The 21,809-nt window shown below is 51.6% G+C and overlaps 2 protein-coding genes across 2 annotated transcripts; both read right to left on the bottom strand.

Annotated features, from left to right (window-relative positions):
* Positions 1-557: 557 nt before the first annotated feature.
* Positions 558-2,697, bottom strand: Csf3 (colony stimulating factor 3). Its single transcript, XM_021653418.2, has 5 exons — positions 2,590-2,697; positions 2,328-2,500; positions 1,893-2,000; positions 1,635-1,781; positions 558-1,355 (listed from the first exon to the last, which is right to left on the bottom strand). Exons 1-5 carry the CDS (start codon positions 2,627-2,629, stop codon positions 1,188-1,190), a joined length of 636 nt encoding a protein of 211 aa, XP_021509093.1. The 5' UTR covers positions 2,630-2,697; the 3' UTR covers positions 558-1,187.
* Positions 2,698-7,154: 4,457 nt separating this feature from the next.
* Psmd3 (proteasome 26S subunit, non-ATPase 3) lies at positions 7,155-19,811 on the bottom strand. The gene is made up of 12 exons (XM_021653423.2): positions 19,426-19,811; positions 16,497-16,687; positions 16,062-16,199; positions 14,079-14,215; positions 12,329-12,519; positions 11,950-12,053; positions 9,347-9,461; positions 9,143-9,262; positions 8,922-9,025; positions 8,579-8,734; positions 7,714-7,764; positions 7,155-7,607 (listed from the first exon to the last, which is right to left on the bottom strand). Exons 1-12 carry the CDS (start codon positions 19,631-19,633, stop codon positions 7,530-7,532), a joined length of 1,593 nt encoding a protein of 530 aa, XP_021509098.1. The 5' UTR covers positions 19,634-19,811; the 3' UTR covers positions 7,155-7,529.
* Between the last annotated feature and the right edge of the window lie 1,998 nt (positions 19,812-21,809).

Here is a 21,809-nt window from a genome sequence, read left to right on the forward strand (position 1 = left end):
GTGGCCACATCCGCACCCTCCTAGGCTTCTTCGGCTCAGGAGTGAGCCAAGCAGGGAAGTGAGTGAAGCTCACGGGGAGCTAGAGCTCTGAGATCGTGCTGGGAAAGCCAGGCAACCCAGAACCTGAGTTCTGATCCAGGGATCACCTTGAACTGAGTTTTCTGCCTGTCAAAGTCATGGCGTCCTTCTGCCGGGTGGGCAGCCTTGTGGAGGGACATTCATAGGTGGTAAAGGGACCAGTCCTGTGCACATGTCCAGTTTGCCCTGGCTGCAGCTCAGCCTGCCCCAGCCCCATGCCTCCTCTCTCCCACTGACTCATGGTCCCTCTTCGTTTTCTTTTCCCTGAGAAGCTGGCTTTGAGGCAGGGACAGTGTGGCCATTTTGTCACAGAGCTCAGAGCTGTACAGAGTGGCACCTGGAAGACCGGTCAGGTGAGCCAGAACGCCCTTCTCCAGCACCATTTTCCCTCCCTCTGGCCTCCCTTGCCACTCAGCAGCCCCTGGCCACGCATCAGCCAAGCCCAAGAAGGAAGAAAGACATTTATTGGATACAAACGCTTTATTACCCTTAAGTTGGTTAACAATGAGCAAGTGGGGTAGACAGGTCGGCCTCCCCCGACGCCGTACCCTCCCCACAGGGCTCCTACCCTTTCCCTCCTACACCCTCAGTTCCAGGCCTGCAAGGCCCTACAAAAAATAATACATTCCAGAGCCAGACCTGGCTGCCACTGTTTCTCTAGGGACTTCTTTCCTGCACGGACAGAAACCTGCTGCCTGATTGTCCAAGGATGCAAGAACCCAGTGTTTGGGAACACTGCTGTTTAAATATTAAACAGGGTTGTCTTGTCCCCCCAAAAGGGAGACCTCCTTAAGCTGCCTGGGCCCCCTGAGCTAGGTGCCTCGGAGAGGCGGGACTCACTGTGGCTCTTTTGGGTGCCGCCACAGAACTGGGGTCCTGGATCAACATCAGGGGTCAATACTTGGTATTTACCCAGCTCCCTCCTGTCCTCCACGGGAGGACGTGAGAGCTTTCTCTCACTGCTCACGAGGCAGGAGAACCAAACTCACAAGTGGAGAGAAGGACCGAGAAGCCTGGAGCTCCAGTCTCTCTTCTCTGTCTTTAAATATAGGCTTAAATAAGCATAAATATTAAATAGATAAATAAACTGGCTGTTGAAAGGGCTTTGCTCAGGGCGAGGTCAAGTGCTGCAGAGCAGAATGAGCCACCTCCAGGAAGCTCTGCAGGTACCAAGTGGTCAGGACGCCTCCCGCCCGTCGCTGGAAGGCAGACGTGAAGGTTGGCATGGCAGTGCTCTGGGTGGGCTGCGCAGCAGGGGCCACCCCCAGGCTTTCCATCTGTGGGGAGGAGATGAAGTCAAGGAGCAGTCCTGCCTGACCAAAGGTGAGGGGGCGCCGGGGAGCTGGCCTGTGGGGCTCACTGATAACAGTAACAGCAGAACCAAGACGCCAGCCTGGCCTGCTTCTAGCCCAGTGATCTGATGCCTCCTTCCTGCCTGAAGGAGGCGGGGTGAGCTGGGGGATCGTCCTCCCAAATACAGGCCTCTGAGAAGATAGTCTTTGAGGGGCCAATGACCCGACCCTCTCCTGACTCCTGTCCTTCCAGATGATCCTTACCTGCTGCCAGATGGTGGTGGCAAAGTTGGCAACATCCAGCTGCAGCATGTCCAAGGTGGGGGTCAGCTCAGGGGAAATGCCTGCAAGGGCCTGCAAGAGGCCTTGGTGGAGGAAGAGTCCTTTGTGGAGTTGGCTTAGGCACTTTGTCTGGGGATAACAGGAAGGTTAGGCAGTCTGCAATGGGAAACGCCCTCTCTTGAGGAGCCCCAATACTAGGATATAGGCCCTCCTCCTGGTCCCCCTTCTCCAAATACTCACCAGCTGCAGGGCCTGGCTGGAGCAGCCACTCAGGGGAGCCTGGAGGATACCCAGAGAGTGGCCGAGCAGCACCAGTTCCTCGGGGTGGCACAGCTTGTAGGTGGCACACTGGAGATGGAAGGATACTGAGGGATGGGCACTCGCCTAGGCCAGGCTATTTCTCCAGCCCAAGTCTCTCTCTCTCTCTGTCCATCTGGCTCCTCAGCTCCCTAAGCGTTGCCCCAACCAGAGGTCCCACTGCTGTCTCTTCTCTTTCTACCTTGTCCCCCTCGGGCCCTGTGTTCCCTTCCTCAGTGTTTCCTGGGGGTGCAGTCCGGCCCTTGTGCCCACTAGGCAAACACCATCACTGCTGTGTATCCCTAGCCTACTTCCTTCCTTTGCTCTCGACTTCCCCCTCCTCCCTGAAGCCCTTTTACCCATTACAGCCTCACTCACCAGCTGCTCCAGCAGCACCAAGTTTCTGGCCTGAATCTTCCTCACTTGCTCCAAGGACTTCAGCAGGAAGGCCCGGGGCAAAGGCGGGGATGATGGCAGAGGGCTGACGGAGACCAGGGGAATGGCCTCCTGTCCTGGCCACAGTGCGCTGTGCCAAAGCAGCAGCTGTAGGGCTGAGAGTGGACAGACGGGTCTGAGACAATTGCCGCTCCAGCCTCCCTCCTTTCCACACCCAGGGCAGGTAGGTAATCGGGGCACTCACCCATCAGCTTTGTGCGGCTCTGGGCAGAAAGTTGAGCCATGGGTTCTGGGTGATCTGGGCTGTAGCTCCAGGCTCTGCCAGGGCCCAGCTCCAGGGGGCCTTTATACATAAAGCCATCAAGGCCCGGGAGGAAATTACCTGGAGCTGGGGCAACTCAGGCTTAGTAATAACTTCCCAGGATTTATGCAAATTTGTCTATCGCCCAGGACAATGCAGGGGGTTGGGGAAAGGCTGTTTGCGAAAGTTTTGTGAAATCGGGGAATCTCTGTCCCTTCCTTGACGTCTAGTTTCCCCCCCCTCAAACTCTCTTCCTCCCCTTCAGCCACACCCAGGCCTGAGTTGCTCCAGGGTGTTTGATCTGAATAGGCCGAAGCTGACAGAGCCCTGGAGGACAGAGGGAACTCAGTCAGACCCTGGGGAGGTGGCAGGCCCAAGGTCACGGTTGCTCCTGTCTCTCTGGTGAACAGGCTTGGGTAGCCCCACTCTGCCCCTTCTTCTGTGATTCTCAAGCCACCCATACCTGGGGCAAACATTCTGAGAGAGAAGGAAGAACCTGTCCTCCTCCTCTCATACCCCTGAGCTCCCAGGCAGCTGCCCCCTGCAGTGCCAGGAGCCCTTGATGGCACCCTAGGGTCTTGCTGTCTGTGCCCATCCCACATTTGGATAAAAACCAAATGGTCCAGCATTCAGGGTGTCCTGTCCCAGGCTGATAAGCTGGGAACTCCCCAATACCCCCCGACTATGTATGACTCATTTCTTTAAGCCCCTGGATCCCGGCAGAGAGGCCAGAGGAAACCGGATGTCTGTCCTGAATGAATCAAGACCCTCTGGGGCTCTTTGCTCACCTGACCTTGCCTTTCGGCTTCCCTGCATAACTCTCCTGGCATGTTACCCTACCATAGCGGAGTCTGGGGCATCTGCCATGAGGGGCTGGGACGCGCGTTGTCGTGATGGTCTCTGCTCCGTAGAAGCAAGCAGAAGTGTGAGCTGGCTTGAGTGGATGCAGGCTGGGGAGAGAAAGGAGAAGTCTCTCCTAGAATTCTGCCCAGTGTTAGCTCTGGAAGAGACCTCGGCTCTTTCAGCCCTGTGAACTGTGCCAGAGAGGGAAATGCCTTGCCCAGTCATAGGTGGTAGAGTTGAGGGCTACCCCAGCCTCTTTCTCGACCCAGGGTTTGACTGGCTAAAGAGGAGGGGCTCCCTTACCTGACTGATTGCATCTCACTTTTTGAACTATTGCACCCCCACCTTTTGGACCAAGGAACATAGTCATCTTTTGATGCCTAGCTGACTGGGCTGGGCCATCTCTGGGGCTAGGGTGCCCTCTGGTGGCCATGGACATCCATGACAGGACAAAATGATAACATGCCATGTCCTAGATAACTTTTTGCTTGGGAGGGCAGGGCAGGAGATTCCTTTTTTTGTTTTGTTTTGTTTTGTATTGTTCTGTTTTTCAAGACAGGGCTTCTCTGTGTAGCCCTGGCTATCCTAGAACTCGCTCTGTAGACCAGGCTGTCTTTGGACAGAGATCTACCTGCCTTTGCCTCCTAAGCACTGGGATCAAAGGTGTGTGCCACATTTGTCTGTGAGATTTCATTCTCAAACCCGTTGACTGGCAACAGCTGTCACCCTCATAGATCAGATCAGTGGTTCTCAACCTGTGGGTCTCGACCCCCAGGCGTGGCCTATCGGGCGTCTACATTACAATTCCTAACAGTAGCAACATTACCCTTATGAAGTAGCAGCTAAAATAATTTTAGGGTTGGGGGTCACCACAACATGAAGAACTGTATTAAAGGGCCACGGCTTTAGGAAGGCTGGGGAACCACTGGCGGAGGTGATCGTGAGATGACCAGGATCATAGTTATGCTGCCATCCTGTCGTCCTGGCAACCAGTAGGCAGGCTGCAGATGAGGGGCGGCCTTGACACAGCGGAAGACCTCGCCCGGGGTCTCAGGACTAGTTGGTAGGTGGGTGGTCTTTCGAAGCCCGTCTTGTTCTGTTGCACTTTCTGGAGAGAGTACAGCTTGGGCAGCGGAGAATGGAGACCCGAGAGCAGGGTTTGGGATGTAGCTTACTGATGTACTCTGCCTAGCGCACACAGCCCTGGGCTGCATCTCTAACTCTGCCTAAAACAGGCATGGCGGCTCATACCTGTCATCCCAGCGCTTGGGCAGTAGAGGCAGGAGGGTCAGAACCAGACACTTGGTTTGGGAGGGCCCTAAGGCCCCCAAAATAGTATAAGCAATTGCCACTGCTGCTAGCTGCCACCCAGAACTCCGAGGTGTAAGACACTGCTGCCTGAGACACCACAGGCTCCGGACACAGGACACAGAGAAATCACGCCGGAACTGATCCCAGAGCTTCTCCCCTCCTGGCTAGACCCCAGGGTGTGCAAGCTGCCGAGAGAATTGTCATCCACTGCCTAACTCAGCCATGGCGTCTGCATGTTACTCTACTGACTGGCCGGGACCCAGGGCCTCTGGCATGCAATAGTGCCAGGTCTAGACAGGTAACCAATGGCTTCCTGCTTGAACTGGATGCCTGCTCCGCAGGAGGGGGTCCGCTCTAGGGCTGAAATCACGGTCAGTGTCTATGGCTGGGAAGTCATGGGCCCCAGCAGGGAAGCTCCTGCTCTTGTTCTGATAAATACACATGGTGTGCTGGTCCAGTTGCCATCTGAATACTCATGTTTATCATTGTCATACTGTCAGCTTTGCTTGGAGGAGCTTCTTCTGTAGTGGGCATGGGTAATTTCTCGTAACTGGTCAAAGTGCTGAGAATAAGTGACAGCTGGATCCGAGGGCCAGGGATCCTTGTGGAAGAGAGCAGAAAGAATACAGAACTGGAGGGAGTGCTGTGTTATAGGACATCTTCCTGGAAATGGCATGACCATGGCCATTGCACTTGAGCTCAAAGCCAAGTTGGTTACCGCATGAGACTTGGCCTGCCAACATCCTACTAGAGAAGAGGACCCCCTAGCCCCAACAGGGGATTTATAAGCACCTTATGGTAACTTGGAGAGGAGAAATTTTTTTCTTCAGTAGCCATGGCAAGGTACCCACGCGTGGCTGTAGTAACTCCTCCTCCACATTATTGTAAGAATCCTAAGGAGCCAGGCGGTGGTAGCACACGCCTTTAATTCCAGCACTCAAGAGGCAGAGGCAGGTGGATCTCTGAGTTTGAGGTCTATAGAGGGAGTTAGTTCCAGGACAGCTAGGGCTACACAGAGAAACCCTGTCTTGGAAAACTGGGGAGGGGGCTAGGAAGGAAACCTAAGGAGGTTCACTGATCGCCAAAACAAACAAAAGAAAAGCCTATGAGGAGAATCAGCAGGAAGGAAACAAGGGGTAATGGGTAGGACTAATATGGTCAAAATACGTAACAAATGCTCTATGAGAAGGTTACAGTGAAGCCTGTTATGTATAGCTGATACATGCTAATAAAAACAGAGACGTTCAAGGTCATCCTCAGCTATGTGGCAAGTCAGAAGCTAGTCTGGGCTATGTGATGTGGGGGGAAAACGATCAAAGAGCAATGGCTCTTTCCCCTGGATAAGTCACACGGGGGCTGGGCAGACGTTCAGAGGCCGAGCGGGACAGTGTGCTTTCCCCAGCAAACTTTAACCTGCGCAAATGCCATGCCAGGCGTTAGGAGCGAGAAAGCCCAGCCTACAGACTGGCTGGCAAGACAAGGCTCTCCCACCACCCATCCCCTCAGAAAAACCTAAGTGACCCTGTGCAGGGACATAGATCTATGCCGGTGGGGCGGACACATGGGTAAGGTGGAAAGCAATGCTGGAGAGCAAGAGGCAAGAATGCCAGGTGTCTCAGGGACTAGAGAGCTTGGCTGGGGCAAAGGGCATGTGCAGTGATCCAGGGGCACAGGCCTAACTGACCCAGAGGGGGACCTTTGCCACCAGTGCTGGGACGCTTGACAAGGGTGCCGGTGTATCCCCAGCCATGTGCCACTGGGTGTGGCCGGGGCGCCCCTCCTGACCCCCAATTCTGTTTTCAGTGAGCAGCCCATCTCCCACTCCCCAGGGCTGATGGGCAAAGTGCTGTTCCTACCCTGCCAGGCTTCAGTGTCCCCTGCACTCACTGAGCTCGGTGGCTCACTCACTCTTGACTTTTCTGAGGCAGGGCCTCATGGAGCCTGGTTTGCTGGGGAATAGGTTCTTGCTACCAGGCCTGGTTTGTGCAGTGCTGGGAATCAAACCCAGAATTCTGTGCATGCTAGACAAACACTCTGCCACCAACTTCCCTTTCTGTTCGCCCCTTTGAGCCTCTTGGAAGCTTAGGCTCCTGATTTGAAGAGCAGGAGGCCAGAGTGTAGTCCTTCACATGACAGGTGCGGAGGAGCTTAGGACACTCATCAATGTGCCCCACACATGACAACCCCACACCAGGGCCCTTGACCTCAGGTCAGTTCACCTTGGCTGCCTTCCCTGCAGATACGCTGGACCCTGATCACACTTGCAGCTGAGACAGCAAGAAAAAGAAAGCCACCTGGGCTTTTCACCTCCGCAGCCTTGGGTGCAGCACAGGAACTGACAGTGTACACGGAGCTTTGGAGAACTTTTTATTGTTTAAAAATCATAATTGAAGCTTCAAAAACATACAACCCAACATGTCCCAACTCCAGGCCTAGTCCACACCCTAATCCACGGTCCTGTCTGCCCCTCCTGCTGCCTACACCACCATTAGGCAGGACCCTGCTTCCAGGAGGCTGCCGCCGCTCTCCTGCCCACAGTGTGCTGTCACCAGCCACAGAGAGGCATGGTAGCAAGAGGGGGATGGTTGGCTCCCAGCATCCCTGACTCCTGCACATATGCAGTCTGTGAGCTGTGTGGGAAAAGGAGGCCAGTTTCCTGGGCAGGGGACCCCTGAGGGAAAAGACAAAGAGCCAGTCTCCACTCAGCCCACCCCTCCCCAGGCCCTGGCTCAAGGGAAGCTGTCGTCGTCATCCTCCGCCATCTCCTTGGCAAACTCCAAGTCCTGCTGCTCCCGCTCCCGCCGTTCCTGCGGGGAGAAGACTTGATGGCTTCACCTAAGGTAGGGGCGGCCCTGCCCGCTAGGTCCTTCCCTGCTTCTCTTCTGAAAACATCCACCCTTCATTCTCGCTCACCTCTGCGGACTCCAGGTCCTTGTTGTAGGATTTGGGAGGAAAGCGCATGGCCTGAAAAGCAAGTGAAGGAAGAAGAGCAGGAATCACTGGCATGCACCCCGATGGCTCAGACACCAAGGTCTGAAGTGATGGGCCATGGCCACCTTCCTGTCTAGGCGGGAAGCGATCTCTCTCTACTTATCTACCTAGCTACCCCCTACCTACATAGCCCTGGCTGGCCTGGAATTCACTGTGTTGACTGGGTTGGCCTTCAGCCCACAGAGACCCACCTGCCTCTGCCTCTGCCTCTGAGGGCTGATATTAAAAGCATGCACCACCAAACAGATCTAGAAGTGAATTCTTCTACTCCCTGATATTAAAGATGAGGAAAGAAAGGGCTAGATCACAGAGGGCCTCACGAATCTGCACAGTGAGCTGTGGCAGATTTTAAGGAAGGCAGCACTATCCTGAGGTTAAGGAAGACATCCAGGACAGAACAGCACCAAACTCAGTGGCTACGCAGAGAAGGGTTAGAACTTCCTGTGAGCTAAAGGAAACCTCACGTTTTACACAGGTGAGCCCGGCCAACCGCTCCACCGTGAGGAGTGACTTCAGTCTCGGCAACCCCTGGTGTAGGCAGCAAGGTGACCTCGCAAACTTGGAACTGTTCCTCCCTGGCCTATGGTCCGGCTGGCAGGGGCGGTGGAGCCCTGGCTGAGTCCTTTGTCCCTATGACCCTGCTGCCCAGCAGGGGTTTTTAGACTCAGGCCAGGAGGTAGGTACTGATCGGCCAATGAGGCTAGGCCTCCTGAGGCTCTGGGAGAAAGGGTCCCAATACCCAGCAGCCTCCTCGTCAGCAGCCTCATCAGCAGCCGGGGCACCTCACCTTGACAGACATGTTGTGGATGTCCAGACAGAAGGAGATGCGCTGGTGGAAGGCCAGCTGAGGCTCCCGGGTGGAGTAGATGTCAATCATCTCTTTGGATTGGACATAGCCCTTTTCATGATTGATGCTGGCCTCGATCACACCATCCCGGATAGCCTGTGGGCTCCCAAAGGGAGGAAAGGTCACCTCTTGTCAGATGGGCTAACGCTCACGCCCAACTCATTCTCTTTCTGGCAACAGTTACTGGCGTTTCCTGAAGAGACTGGGTCACTGCTGAACCTCTGGCGAGCTCCCTCCTACTCCTGCCCCGTAACGACCACTGTGGCTCCCGAGCCAGCCCCACCTTGGCGACAATGAACTCTGCGTCTTCTGGGCTATCCAGCTGCAGCTTCTGGGCGATGTCCGCCAGGGAGATGCGGGAATAGGACAGGCTGATCATGCGCACACCTGGGCAGGGACGGCAATAGGAGTCGGGTGGACGTGGCCAGGCCACCACCCGCCCACCCACGAGGCTGCCTAGCCGGGAAGAAGGCGTCTGCGTCCCACCGAGACCCAGAGCCGCACCTGTCTTAATCACGTTGTGTCGCAGTCGGATAATTAGGGTGTAGGTCCCGTCTGTTTGGAACTTCTCCCCAAACTGATCCAGGACTTGGTTGAACTTGGCAAGATTTCCTGTCCTAACAGCTGCAAAGGGGCAGGAGTGGGTTAGCTGGTGGAAATGGTGGACCCATCAGGCCACAGGGCAGGGCTCTGGGAGGTGAGCCTTACCTTGGGTGAGGAGGAAGTAGGGCATGAGAGAGCGCTTGAGGGAGGGCTGGCGGAACTGCAGGCGGTCTGGGATCTCCCCCAGCAGGAGCTCCACCACAATCAGAAGCTTGTGCACCTGCACGGGGGTGGGGGGAGTGACATGGAGCACAGGTGTGGGGGAAAAAGGAATGGGGCCTGATCTCATCTGACAGACCGAGGAAGAGGGAGGGCAAAACTGTGACGTGTACACAGCCAAGCACGTAGACACACACATGAACCAAATGAAGTAACTGTTAAAGGAGGAGAGGGCTGCAGAGACAGCTCAGCGGTTATGAATGCCGCTGCTCTCAAAGAGGGCAGGAATTTGGTTTTCAGAACCCGCATGGCGGCTCACAACTGCTTGTAACTCCAGCTCCAGGGGATCTGATACCCTCTTTGGTCTCTATGGGAACCCACAAACACATGGCACACACTGACAGACAGGCCCCCCCCCCATTTAAATAAAAATAAATCTTGGAAAAAAAAAAAGGGCCAGGTGATGGTGGCACACACCCTTAATCCCAGCACATGGGAAGCAGAGACAGGGCTGTGGGTTTGAGGCCAGCCTGTCTATATAGAGAGTTCTAGGACAGCCAGGACTATGTAGAGACCCTGTCTCAAACACATGAACACCCCCCCCCAAACAAACAACCCAAAAAGTAAGGGGGGGGGAGCCGAGGCTGGAGCACACAGTGCGGTGTTAGTGTTCAGCCCAGCACTGAAGAACCCTCCTTCCTCAGTTTCCTAAGGGCTGGAATGTGACATGCACCATGAAGCCTGGCTCAATATATGTGCTTTTTTCTTACTTTTTATTTTTACTAATTCTTTGAAAATTTCATATAATGTATTTTGATCATGTCCACCACCCCCACTCCCTTTTCTTAACTCCTCCCAGATCCACTTCCAAAGTTTATGTCTTTTGGGGTTTATGGTGGGAAGGCAGCTGCATTGATGGATGCTAAGTGGCATTTATCTGTCCCTAAACAAATGAGTCAGTCCCCAGTGTCCCAGCAGCACTGGGAGCTCGGCAACAGTTAGAATGCAGACTCGGGCATGATGGCGCCATCTTTAATCCCAGTGTTCAGGAGGCGGAGGCTGGCTTGGTCTACACAGTGAGTTCCAGGCCAGCCAGGGCTCAACAGTGACACTCTTGTCTTTGGGGAGAGGGGAATGGAGAGACAGAGCCTGCAGGCACAGAGCAGACCATAACTACTTTACAAACAGGGTCTTGCTCCACAGGCTCAGTTGGCCTCAAACTTGCCTGTGCCTGGGTGTCCAGCTGTGCCCCTCTTGGGGAGGGGAGAGGATGGCAGGGGCAGGTCCTCCTCTCCTTAAACACACACATTCCCCTTCTGATGTCCCAGCCTTCCTCATCACTGAACACTGGCCAAAGACTTCAGTTTGACCTTCTGCTCCATCATGCTCCAGATAATACCACCACAAGGAAACATGGACTTTTCCATCTTATTTGAGATACTAGATTTACCCCATGGAGCTCCGTCAGCATGTAACACATTATTTCATTATCTGTATTTGTAGTGAATTTTGTTGTTTGAGACTGAGTCTTACAGCATGTAATTCAGGCTGTCCTCGAACCTGCCACCTTTCTGCGTCAGCCTCCCAGCTGCTTGGATTACTGTGTGCCACCACCCCTGCCTTTCAGTGACTTTTAAAGGAAACTTTGGTGTGACTCATACTGTAAGCAGCCTGCCAGGCTTCTCATCTGTCCCGAGGGCCTATACATTGTGTGAAAATTCTAATAATCCAAAAACCAGTTCACATTTAAGATTTCTTATTCTTTTTTGTTTGTTTGTTTTGAGACAGGACAGAACTCACTTTATAGACCACACTGGTCTCATACTCAGAGATCTGCCTGCCTCTGCCTCCTGAGGGCTGGGATTAAAGGCACGTGCAGATTTCTTATTCTTTAAAACCAGGTTGACCCACTTCCAACTCCTGAACAGAAACGCCAGGCTCTCCAGCACACTGACCATCACGACCATGCTCACCCGCTCTGACAAGGGGGCGATGGAGGCTGGCACCATGCTGAGGCAGGCACACAGGCCGGGCTCTGGTCCGTAACATAGGACCACGGTCCTTGGAGACAACATTCTTTCCCTCTTTGAACACCACTGCTGGGAGAGGTCCTCTTCAGCCTTTCTTGTCACTCACGGTGCCGAGCACCAAAGTCAACTAAGACATTCCATGTCTGAGGCTCTCAAGTGGCCAAGGTTTAGGTCCCCTGAGCTCCTCAGCTCTGTGAGTTATGAGACTTTCTGGATTTCCTGGCCACAGACAACACTCATCCGGACAGGAACTTGGAAGCAAGTAAAAGCCTGGGCCTAGCAACACAACCCAGGCCCACGTCTAGGATAACTGTTTGGGGTGCTGGGAGTCAGGAACACGTCAAGCTCATCTGAACGTAAGCCAGCAGAGGAGCTGAAGTGCGGCTGACCGCTCCGACATGCACAGCTGGAAAAGCCTGTGTCAAGGGGCTCCAGCTCCAGAACAGGGAAGCAGACCCAAGGGGTGTCAGATACGCCATCGGGAAAGGGGTTGGGAAATGACAAGTTAACTGGGCTTACTGTCTGTTTGAAGCCAACAGCTGTGTGCTGTGGGGCTTTGCGAAGGGCGTTGGTCATCGTTCTCCGGGCTTCAGAGTACTCCAGCTGGATGGCTTTGATTCGCCCTGGGGTACGGAGAGGAAGGCAGAGTGGGTCAAGAGTGGCGTCCTCCACACCACGCCCTCTTTGCTCCAACACCTTAGCTTGGGAACACTGCGGTCTCTTGCTTGCCTAACGATCTGTAGATTTTCCCGTGTGTGGGCCTAGATTATACCAATCAGCCCAAGCCTCTTCCTGGTCCTTCAGGAGCCTATCTGGGATGAGTGCTGTCTGTGCCAAATGGACCAACCCCAAAAAGCCTGCGCCACCTCCTGCTCTGTGGGCGGGGACCCCTGCTTACCTGTGTAGTAGAGGTACCTGGCCCACTCATTGTTGTTAGCCTGTTCTGGAAACACAGACTTGGACACGAGCTTCTCAGCCTGGTCATACAAGCTGTAATGAAGGTAATTCCGCAGCAGAAGGTTCAAAAGGGTAGCCTGCCCATCAGCATCGTGCCGGAGGGTGGCTGTCCGCAGACGCGCATGCAGGAAGCTTGGAGAAAGAGAGCAAAGGGACACCGAACTCTCAAACCATGGGAGCTTTGGTGGTTCACACCTTTAATCCTGACACTTGGAAGGCAGAGGCAGGGAAGTCTATGAGTTTGAGGACAGCCTGATCTACAAAGAGTTTCAGGCCAGTCAGGGTGACAGGTGACACAATGAACCTGCCTCGAAGATAAAGAAAGACTGAAAAAAGCTGAGCATGGTGGGGCACACCCTGAACCCCAGGACTCAGGAGGCAGGGGCAAGTGGGCCTCTGTGAGTTTCAGGCCAGCCTGGTCTACCTGTCTAGTTCCAGGACAGCCAGCCTGGGCTACAGAGAGACCATGTCTACAAAACAAACAATAAAAACTCTCAAAACACAACTCTGACCAGAGTTGTTTACCAAATATACACTTACAGTCTGGCCCTACTACAGAGAGGACAGAACTTGGGCTTATGTTAACAATGCGGTTTATGGCTGGGTGGTGGTGGCACACACCTTTAATTCCAGCGCTTGGGAGGCAGAGGCAGTTGAACTGCTGAGAGTTCAAGGCCAGCTTGGTCTAGAGATCGAGTTTCAGGGTAGCCAGAGCTACACAGAAAAACCCTGTTTCAAAAAAAAACAAAAACAAAAAAAGAATGTGAAACAAAAAAAAGAATGTGGTTTATATGCTGCTTCTGGTGGTACATGCCTATAATGCAGAGGCAGGTGGATCTCTGTGAGTTCAAGGCCAGCCTGGTCTACACAGAGAAACCCTGAGTCCGGGGAAAAAAGAAATTGTGCTTGTGTATGTGTAAGTGTGTGTGTGGGGAGGGTTCCAGGTGGGAGGAGAGAGCAAAGGCTCTAAGGAAGTATGTCCGGTATGCTCAGGACAGAACAGGACCTGCTGTAGAGAGGTGAGGCTCAGAAAGGAGGAGAGCAGGCCAGTTCAGTTCTCAGCAACTACTGAGAGGCCTTTCCTAAAGGGGTGAGGGGTGGGAGCGGCCGTAGTAGGTTCTGAATATTCCTAGCTTGTCCTTCCAATCTTCCTTTGCAGTGAGGTGACGGAAAGAGCCAAGGAGCAGTTCAGTTAAGCCAGAGGATATCCCCATAATTACCACTCCCACAGCTCAGGGCATGTTAGGTAATGCCCTCATTACCTGCTGGCCTCCGGTAGTCTGCAGGCCCTATATGTTTGAATGCTTAGTCACCAAGGAGGGGCACATTTGAAAGACTTAGAAGGATTAGGAGGTGTGGCTTTCCTGGAGTAGATGTGGTCTTGTTGGAGGAATTACATCACCGAGGAGTCAAAAGCCCATGGCAGCCCTACCCCCTTCAGTAAGGATGTAGCTCCCAGCTCTTTTGCCAGTGCCATGCCTGCTGCCGTGATGCCAACAGACTAAACCTCTGAGACCACAGGCAAGGCCCCAGTGAAATGTTTTCTTTTATGAGCTGCCTTGGTCATGGCGTTTCTTCACAGCAATAGAACAGTGACTAAAACAAAACCTTCCATCTACCAGTTCCTCACTCTCCAGGCCCACAGTGATGATGAGGGCTCTCATTCCCACAGAGACCTTGGCTACCCATACCTGCGCACCACATCAAGCTTGTCCAGGAACTCGTAGACCCGGGCGTGATAATAGTAACACTTTGCAGCTACAAGGTCCAGGGCTCGGCGGTTCTGAGTGCTGATCTTCTGCATCAGGTCATCAGAGATTTTCTGTGCCTGGTGGGGTTGGGGCAAAAGAGGACCAAGTGGTAATTCCTCCAAAGGTCAAAGAGTGAGCCAGCAATTCTGCTCCAAGAGAACTGGAAACAGCTGCACACAAAAGCCTACCGACAAATGCTAGTATCTGCATCATTCAAAACAACCCATGTATTTCTTGGTAGCTGAAGAATGCATACTATTAACCAGTCACAAAAATGTCATCCCACTTGCCAGACCACAGCACGTCTCAGGCCAGCCTGGGTTATAGAAGAAAACACCAAAACAGAACAGATGAAAACGTCAGGCTAGGGCTATGGCTCAGTGGCACAGTGCCCGCCCGGCACTAGCACGTACATCTTCAGTCAAACAACAAACAACAACAACAACAATGGGGGAGGGGCCCGGGAGAAGAGGGAGGGTGGGATTGGGAGGGCATGGGGGAAGGGGGCTACAGCTGGGATACAAAGTGAATAAACTGTAATTAATAAAAATAAATAAGGGGCTGGAGAGACGGCTCAGAGGTGAAGAACACTGCTTGCTCTATCAGAGGTCCTGAGTTCAATTCCCAGCAACCATATGGTGGCTCACAACCATCTATAATGAGATCTGGTATCTTCTTCTGGCCTGCAGGGGGAACACTATATATATAATAAAATAAACAAATAACAACAACAACAAAAACGAATAGAGTGACATGCTGATTGACCCATGCATGGCATTACCCTGTGCATAATCTTCAAACTTTGTATTAAGTACAAGGAGCAAATCTTAAATAAAGACAGAAAGCATACTGGTGGTTTATGGATGAATCTAGGGTGGCAAGGACTGCTAGCAGGCATGGTATCTGTGCTGGAGCAAGGAACACGTCCTTCTGGGTATGTACAGAAAAACCCCCAACTGTATACAGTGAAAGGAAATGCCTCCAGCTGGAAGCGAGAGGTTCTGATTTTATTTTTCTTCTGTGTATGAGTGTTTTGCCTGAATTATATTAAGCACACCATATGCCTGCCTTGTGCCTAAGCGAGAAGATGTGAATCTCCTGGAGCTGGTGTTATAGATGGTTGTGAGCTGCCCTATGGGCGCTAGGAATCAAACCTGGGTCCTTTGCAACAGTAGCCCACACTCTTTAACAGCTGGACCATCTCTCTGGCCTCACAGAGTTGGCTTTTTAAAAATATAATTTTGAAAAATTATTACTTTTTTCTTTTCTTATTAATTACTCTTTATTCACTTTATATCCCCCCATAAGCCCCTCTCTCCTCCCCTCCCAAATTATTACTTTTATTTGCGTATCCATGTGCCCAATATCGATCCACCTGCCTCTGCCTCCCGAGTCCTGAGATTAAAGGCATGTGCCACTACTGCCTGGCTGCCATTTCTTTCTTTTTTCTTTTGGTTTTTCAAAACAGCGTCACAAATCCTGGCCAGCGAGCTCAGCAGCGTTAGTAGACAATAGACAACCTATGGTAATAGCCAGTCTTTTCTTGTTGGTTTTTTTGAGACAGGGTTTCTCTGTGTAGCCTTGGCTGTCCTAAACTTGCTTTGTAGACTAGGCTAGCCTTGAACTCACAGAGATCCACCTGCCTCTGCCTCCCTGAGCGCTGGGATTACAGGTGTGCGACACGACCCCCAGCTACTGACTGCCAATTCTTAAAGATCTATAAAAGTTTACTCTGTACAAATGTGAGACAGAGTCTCGCTATGAAGCCCAGGCTGACCCCAGATTTCTATTTGTCTCAGCTTCTGAGCAATGGGATTACAATTGGGCACCGTCATGCCTGGCTTGGGGAAGTAGGAGAGATAGCTCACGGCGACCCCCTCTACTTCACTGGAGATGTAACTACTCCCACTGCATCCTGGGTACCTCTTTGTAGCGCTTGCTGTTCATCAGGAAGATGACCATGAGCAGCTGGAGATAGGCTTCCACTTCAGGCAGGAGGGGTGCTGATGCAGCTTTTCCTGTGCGTGGACGGAACTGTAGGTCGGCTTCTGTATCCATGGGCTAGGAGAAGACAGAGGTACCATGGGAAAGTGCACCCAAATCAATCACCAACAGTTTACTGGGCACTCACTACATATTTTAACGCATTTATTGAGTGCCTAATGTGCACCAAGAATTTGCCAGGTGCTGAGGATACAGAATTAAAGACAGTCCTTTTCCTGGAGGGTCAAGGAGGCTGACAACAGAATACAGTAAAGGCTTCAACAGTCTCACAGAAGGCTTGAGTTAAGGATGACGCCACCACACCTGGGACCACTGCAAATCCTATCAGACACCCTTGGTGCTGGCCCCACTCACTTCTTCTAGGAAGGGTAGCAGGAAGTCTCGAGTGGCATTATTGGAGGTGAAGAAGCCATGCACGGCCTTATACAGAACGTAGTGGTTGAGGCGGCGTGAGGTGGATGGCAGCATCCGCAGCGCCCTCAGCACAAATCGAGGCTCCTTGCCCGAAACGGCCTTCTCTAGCTGTTTCACGTGCTCTTTGATATCTGCAGAGGACCGGAGAAGAAAAAGACGTTACATCCAATTCCTCCTGCTTCCCCACCATTTTGGGGGAGCGGTTCCACGGAGCATCTTACAAACAGGGCGGTAGGTATATTTACCCCTTTGGGCCCAATAGAGTTAAGCAGTTATTTATGGAAGCAGCACACCAATTTTCAGACATAACCAGGAAACATGGAAAAAGATAGCTGGGGCAGGGGACAGGGTAGAGGATAAAGGTGTAGAAAAGAAGAAAGGTGAGAAACAAAGTAGAAGAAATACATGGAAATTTATCAGAGCTCAAAATAGGGAAGGGCTTCATAAACAGTGGAGAAATTTCACCTGAGACACACACATGATCAGGGTAGCTACAAAAAAAAAACCTTCTGGAAGATAACGTGCAACAAGTATGACCAGATTAACATTTCACTTCACAAAGAATTCATGTAACTGCCGTAACTTCAAAACAGCAGTGGGTGTGAACACAACCAGAAGATTGCAAACCGCTAGAGGACATGGACACTGTATTTTGGCAAAATCCAAATATCTGAAAATGGAAACTTTTTTTTTTTTAACACTACCAAAGTAGCAATATTTAGAAAACTAGAAACCATAAAGGGAAAAGGACGTTCATTACTGTAAATCAGACTTTTAGGACAACATAAAAAACTTCAGAAATGGGGTGAAGAGCTAGCTCAGTGGTTAAGAGCACTTGCTGCTCTCCCAGAGGGCCTCTTCCGAGCACCTACATTGCGGCTCACACCTGCCCATAACTAGAGTTCTAGGGGATCAGATGCCCTCTTCTGGCCTTTGTGGACACGGCATACAGGTGGGACACAAATATAAAGGTAAAACACACACTCAAATTTAAATTTAGACATGTTTACCCTTTTTGCATATCAATTCTGGGAAGCTACATTTAAACCTACAAAAGTAGGTTAAAAACTTGGGAATAGTGATGAATGCAATCACCAGGCAGTGGTGGTACATGCCTTTAATCCCAGAAGCTGCGGGGGCAGGGGGGTGAAGGAGTGGGCAGAGGCAGGCAGAGTTTGAGGCCAGCCTGGCCAAAGAGCGAGTCCCAGGACAGCGTTGGCTATCTGAGAAACCCTGTCTTGAAAAATAACAGAAAGAGAATGCAATCAACTATCAGCTTCTTGGTCACATTTCCCAGCTAACAATGGGTGCTTGTGATACTAACTATTATAAAAAAGAATAGCTACTCTTTATGGAGGGCTCACCATGTGTTAGCACAGTTCACACACTCTAGTGTTCACAAGAACCCAACAAAACAGCTAAAGCTATTAATCTCATGCACACAAATGGGGAAACTGATTCCACGGTTTACAGTCCCAATTGCTACTAAGTAGCTAACAAATACTTTCTGAATAAATTGAACCCTATGCTCATGGATATGTTAAATGAAAAAAGACAAAAAAAAAAAAAAAAAGATATCGTCTTTACATACTAATACTCCAATCCAAACTGTATACTTCAGTGACTTCAATTATGGAACGGTTTGAAAACATATTAACCGTGGTTGAAATTTTCTCCTTGTTACTTTAAAATTCTCACATGTTCCACATTTTCTACAGTGAATGCAAACCACAATGAAATGTTTATAACACACACATGCACACACTCAGGCAATGCGGACATCAGGCAAGTGACATCTCCACCACTGGCAACTTGTAGTTCAGGTAAGAAGACCTTTACTGTATACAGATCTTGTTGCCAACTCTTAAGAGTTAATGCACTCCATGTAAACGTCTTCAAAAGTACCACTCAGGGCATAACCTGGCTTATCTCCATGTTTTGAAGTAAAGAGAGTTAAGCAAAGAGAGAGAGAGAGAGTTGAGCAAAGAGAGAGAGAGAGAGAGAGAGAGAGAGAGAGAGAGAGAGAAATTCGGTGAAGAGTCCAGTCCTACTTGTGCCAGAACTTTGAAACCTGCAGATCAGTGTGAGAAGTCTCGCCTCACCCACTTCAAACACACCAAGCGGGAGAATTGTAAAAGAGCAACTTCAGAGTAGACAATAGGACCCTGAGAACTGGCCTTCGGAAAAAAAAAATGATGGGGATGGTGTTGGCTTATAGGCGAAGGGACCATAGGTAAGCATTATAAACGAGAGAGAGAGAGAGAGAGATCAGAAGCAAAAGTGTCTATGTGCTTGAACTCTTTAGGAAAGGAGAGGTAAGGACCTTAAGAAAGAGGAAAAGCGCAAAGCAACGGGCCAGTTTATATACTTCAATTACAGAAGTAAGGAAGCAACCCACGGTAGGAATGGCTCTCCGAGGGAGTTCGCTAAAGGCAGCTAGAGCTACAGAACCCTTTTATAAACTCTTAAACAATGTAATCTGTTACCCTGGCCTCTTTAGACACAGATACAAACGCGGATTTCTAGAGATCTGTAACATTTCGGAGGCGCTAGAATCGGTCGGATGGGGTGTACATGGAGTAGATCAGTGGGAAGGGCTGAAGAAAAGGCTCGGTGAGAACAAGATGCAAGCCCGGATGAGAAGAGTGAGTGTGAGGAGAGCAGTCCGCAGCCCGGAGAACAGGTTCAGTCGCCCGCTGGGGTCGAGAGCGTCAGGGTGGTGGGGCGGGCACTTCCGACCCCAGCCCCATTGACCGAACACACGGAAACGAGGTAGGTGGAGGCTGCGCAGAGGTCCCAGGGAGAAGTCACATCACCGTGGCCGCTGTCACCCGTGATCGCGGCACGTCCCCGATGCGGGCTCCCGTACCTTCCAAGGTGACAGTGTCCAGCTCTCTCTGGGAGTGCTCGGTCGCAGCTGCCTTGCCGTCTCCCTCCCCCGTCGAGCCGCTCCCGGCTGCTGCCTCCTCTTTCATCTCCACATCCTGGGGGGCCGGCGGCGGCGGTTCTTGTTCCCCTCCCGGCGGCGGCTTTGCCTTGTCGGCGCCTCGGCGCCGCGCCGAGCCCTCCTGCTTCATGGCTCCCGGGGTCGCGGCCTAGTCCGGGGACCAAGGCAGGGGCCTCGCGTAAACCCTCACACCAGAGACCAGGCACAGAGCTGGGCCTGCACACCAGCGCGGGCTCGCGTCGGGCCGCACGATGACCGAGCAGCTGCAAACTCCTTCCCGGCGCTGGGGCTTCTGGGAAATGCCAGGCCCGGCGAGCAGATGGCCGAGTCCAGGGAGGGGAAAGAAATCAACAGCCGAGGTGCACGGTGGAGGCGGATCTTCTAGGACGGGGGAGGAGTCCGCAGGAATTTGTGAGGCGGAAAGAGTGGTGATTTTATCTTCCTCCGGAGTGCGTATCTTTGGATGTCCGCGAGAGGTCCCCTTAGACTCCAACCTAACACAGACTCTAATACGTAGGTTGGGAGGACCTATCGGAGCGCAGATCTGGATGACGTCACGAGTTGCTGGGCGGTTTGTTGTTTTTTTTTTTTTTTTTTCTCCCCGACGAACTCTCGGACTCGGCGCTGGTCAGGTCCCCTTTGAAATCCGTCCGGCTCGCGCTCTCAACGCCCGCCAGGTTCTTCCACCACCAAGAAGAGAAGGAGGCTGTGTTGGTATAGCCAGCCTGTTGGGCTTACAATAAACTGAGTTCAAACCCCTTGGCATCCGAAATTCCCTGTTTTTGTATAGGCATACTGTCTCTGCAGCCTGGAAGTGGGTTGGGGTATAGAGCATATTTGTGTAAATTTAATCAAATTTAGTACTAGGAGCCTGCTGTTGCATACTGCTCAGGGCCAGTACATATAGGATTGTTGAAAAACCCAGCAGGCCCAGCGTAGTGGCGCACACCTGATCCCAGCACTGGGGGTGGGGGGTGAGGACGGATCCCTGAGTTCAAGGCCAGTGTGGTCTACAGAGCAAGTTCCAGGGCAACCAGAACTATATAGAAAGATCCTGTCTTAAAAGAAGGAGAAGGGAGGAAGAGGTACTGTAATGTGGGTGAGCAAGATGCTCAGGGGGTAAATGCGCTTGCCACCAAGTGTGAAGAGTTCGATCCCCGGGAACTGTGGTAGAAGAGAGAGTCTCACAAGCTGTTCTCTGACCTCCACAAGCAGGCTGGGATCTCTCCCAAGCCCCATGCTCCTGTGTCGCCCTAGATGACCTGGAACTCACTCTGTAGACCATACTGGCCTCAACCTCATAGAGATCTGCCTGCTCTGTCTCCTGAGTGCTGGGATTAATGGCATGTGCCACCACTGCCGGGAATAAATTTTTTTAAATAGTTATTTATTTTTATGTATATGAGTACTCTTTCTGCATGTACACCTTCATGCCAGAAGGGGGCGTTAGATCATATTATAGATGGGTACCACCATGTGGTTTCTGGGATGATCTCAGGACCTCTGGAGGAGCAGTGCTCTTAACAGCTGAGCCATCTCACCAGCCGCAGAAATGTTTTGTTGTTGTTGTTTGTTTTTGAAAAAAAAAAAAAAAAGAATGTAATGTACACACACAGTCACAAAGCTCCCCACAAGTAATCCCGGCACTTACGAGGCTGAGAGAACTGTCATTAGTTGGAAGTCAGCCTGCTATATAGTTCCAGGAAAGCCCATGAAAGCTTGATGCCCTCTCAAAAACTCAAAACAACTGGTCAAGCAAGATGAGTCAGTAGATAAAGGTGTTGCCACAAGCCTGGGGACATATGAGTTCCATTCCTGGAAACCAGGAGGGAACTGACTTCACAGAGTTTTCTGGTGACCTCCTTGGGGGCTGTTGCACAGGACAAACACTTCTCCCCCCCCCCTCTAAATGAAAACAAGAGAGGTGGTATCAGAGACCATTAGAGAAGAGTCAACAGTCTGCATTCTGTTCTGAGCTTAGATTGCAGTGCATTGTGGGGATGGAAGGAAGAGGGTGGAGTCTCTGTGGCAGAGGCTCCAAGGGAGCAGTTTGACTAGATCTTTATTCACCTAGACACCTGTGAATGGGGAACAGAACAATGTTCTTCATGGTACACATAAATGGAAGAAAACTGGACCAGAAAGCCTTCCCATTCTTTTCTCACAAGACTCCTTCAGCATAAACACCATCCTGAGTTTCAGAGCTGGAACTTACTCAGCACACACTCTAATAAGGATTCAGAAGAGAGAGGGTATGTTCTGACTAGATTCTCTTTTTTATTTTTGAATACTCAAGACATTGTCCT

The sequence above is a fragment of the Meriones unguiculatus genome, chromosome 7 (assembly GCF_030254825.1).
Source record: "Meriones unguiculatus strain TT.TT164.6M chromosome 7, Bangor_MerUng_6.1, whole genome shotgun sequence".
NCBI classification, from domain to species: domain Eukaryota; kingdom Metazoa; phylum Chordata; class Mammalia; order Rodentia; family Muridae; genus Meriones; species Meriones unguiculatus.

Excerpts from the sequence above, each read along its gene's own strand:
- Psmd3 (XM_021653423.2), bottom strand. The coding sequence starts at position 19,633 with ATGAAGCAGGAGGGCTCGGCGCGGCGCCGAGGCGCCGACAAGGCAAAG. Across the intron at positions 14,216-16,061 it reads ACAGCAAGCGCTACAAAGAG|GCACAGAAAATCTCTGATGA; the intron begins GTACCCAGGATG and ends CAACCCCACCAG. Across the intron at positions 9,462-11,949 it reads CTGTTGGCTTCAAACAGACA|GTGCACAAGCTTCTGATTGT; the intron begins GTAAGCCCAGTT and ends ACCCCCGTGCAG.
- Csf3 (XM_021653418.2), bottom strand. The coding sequence starts at position 2,629 with ATGGCTCAACTTTCTGCCCAGAGCCGCACAAAGCTGATGG. Across the intron at positions 2,501-2,589 it reads GAGCCGCACAAAGCTGATGG|CCCTACAGCTGCTGCTTTGG; the intron begins GTGAGTGCCCCG and ends GTCCACTCTCAG. Across the intron at positions 1,782-1,892 it reads CCAGCCAGGCCCTGCAGCTG|ACAAAGTGCCTAAGCCAACT; the intron begins GTGAGTATTTGG and ends TGTTATCCCCAG.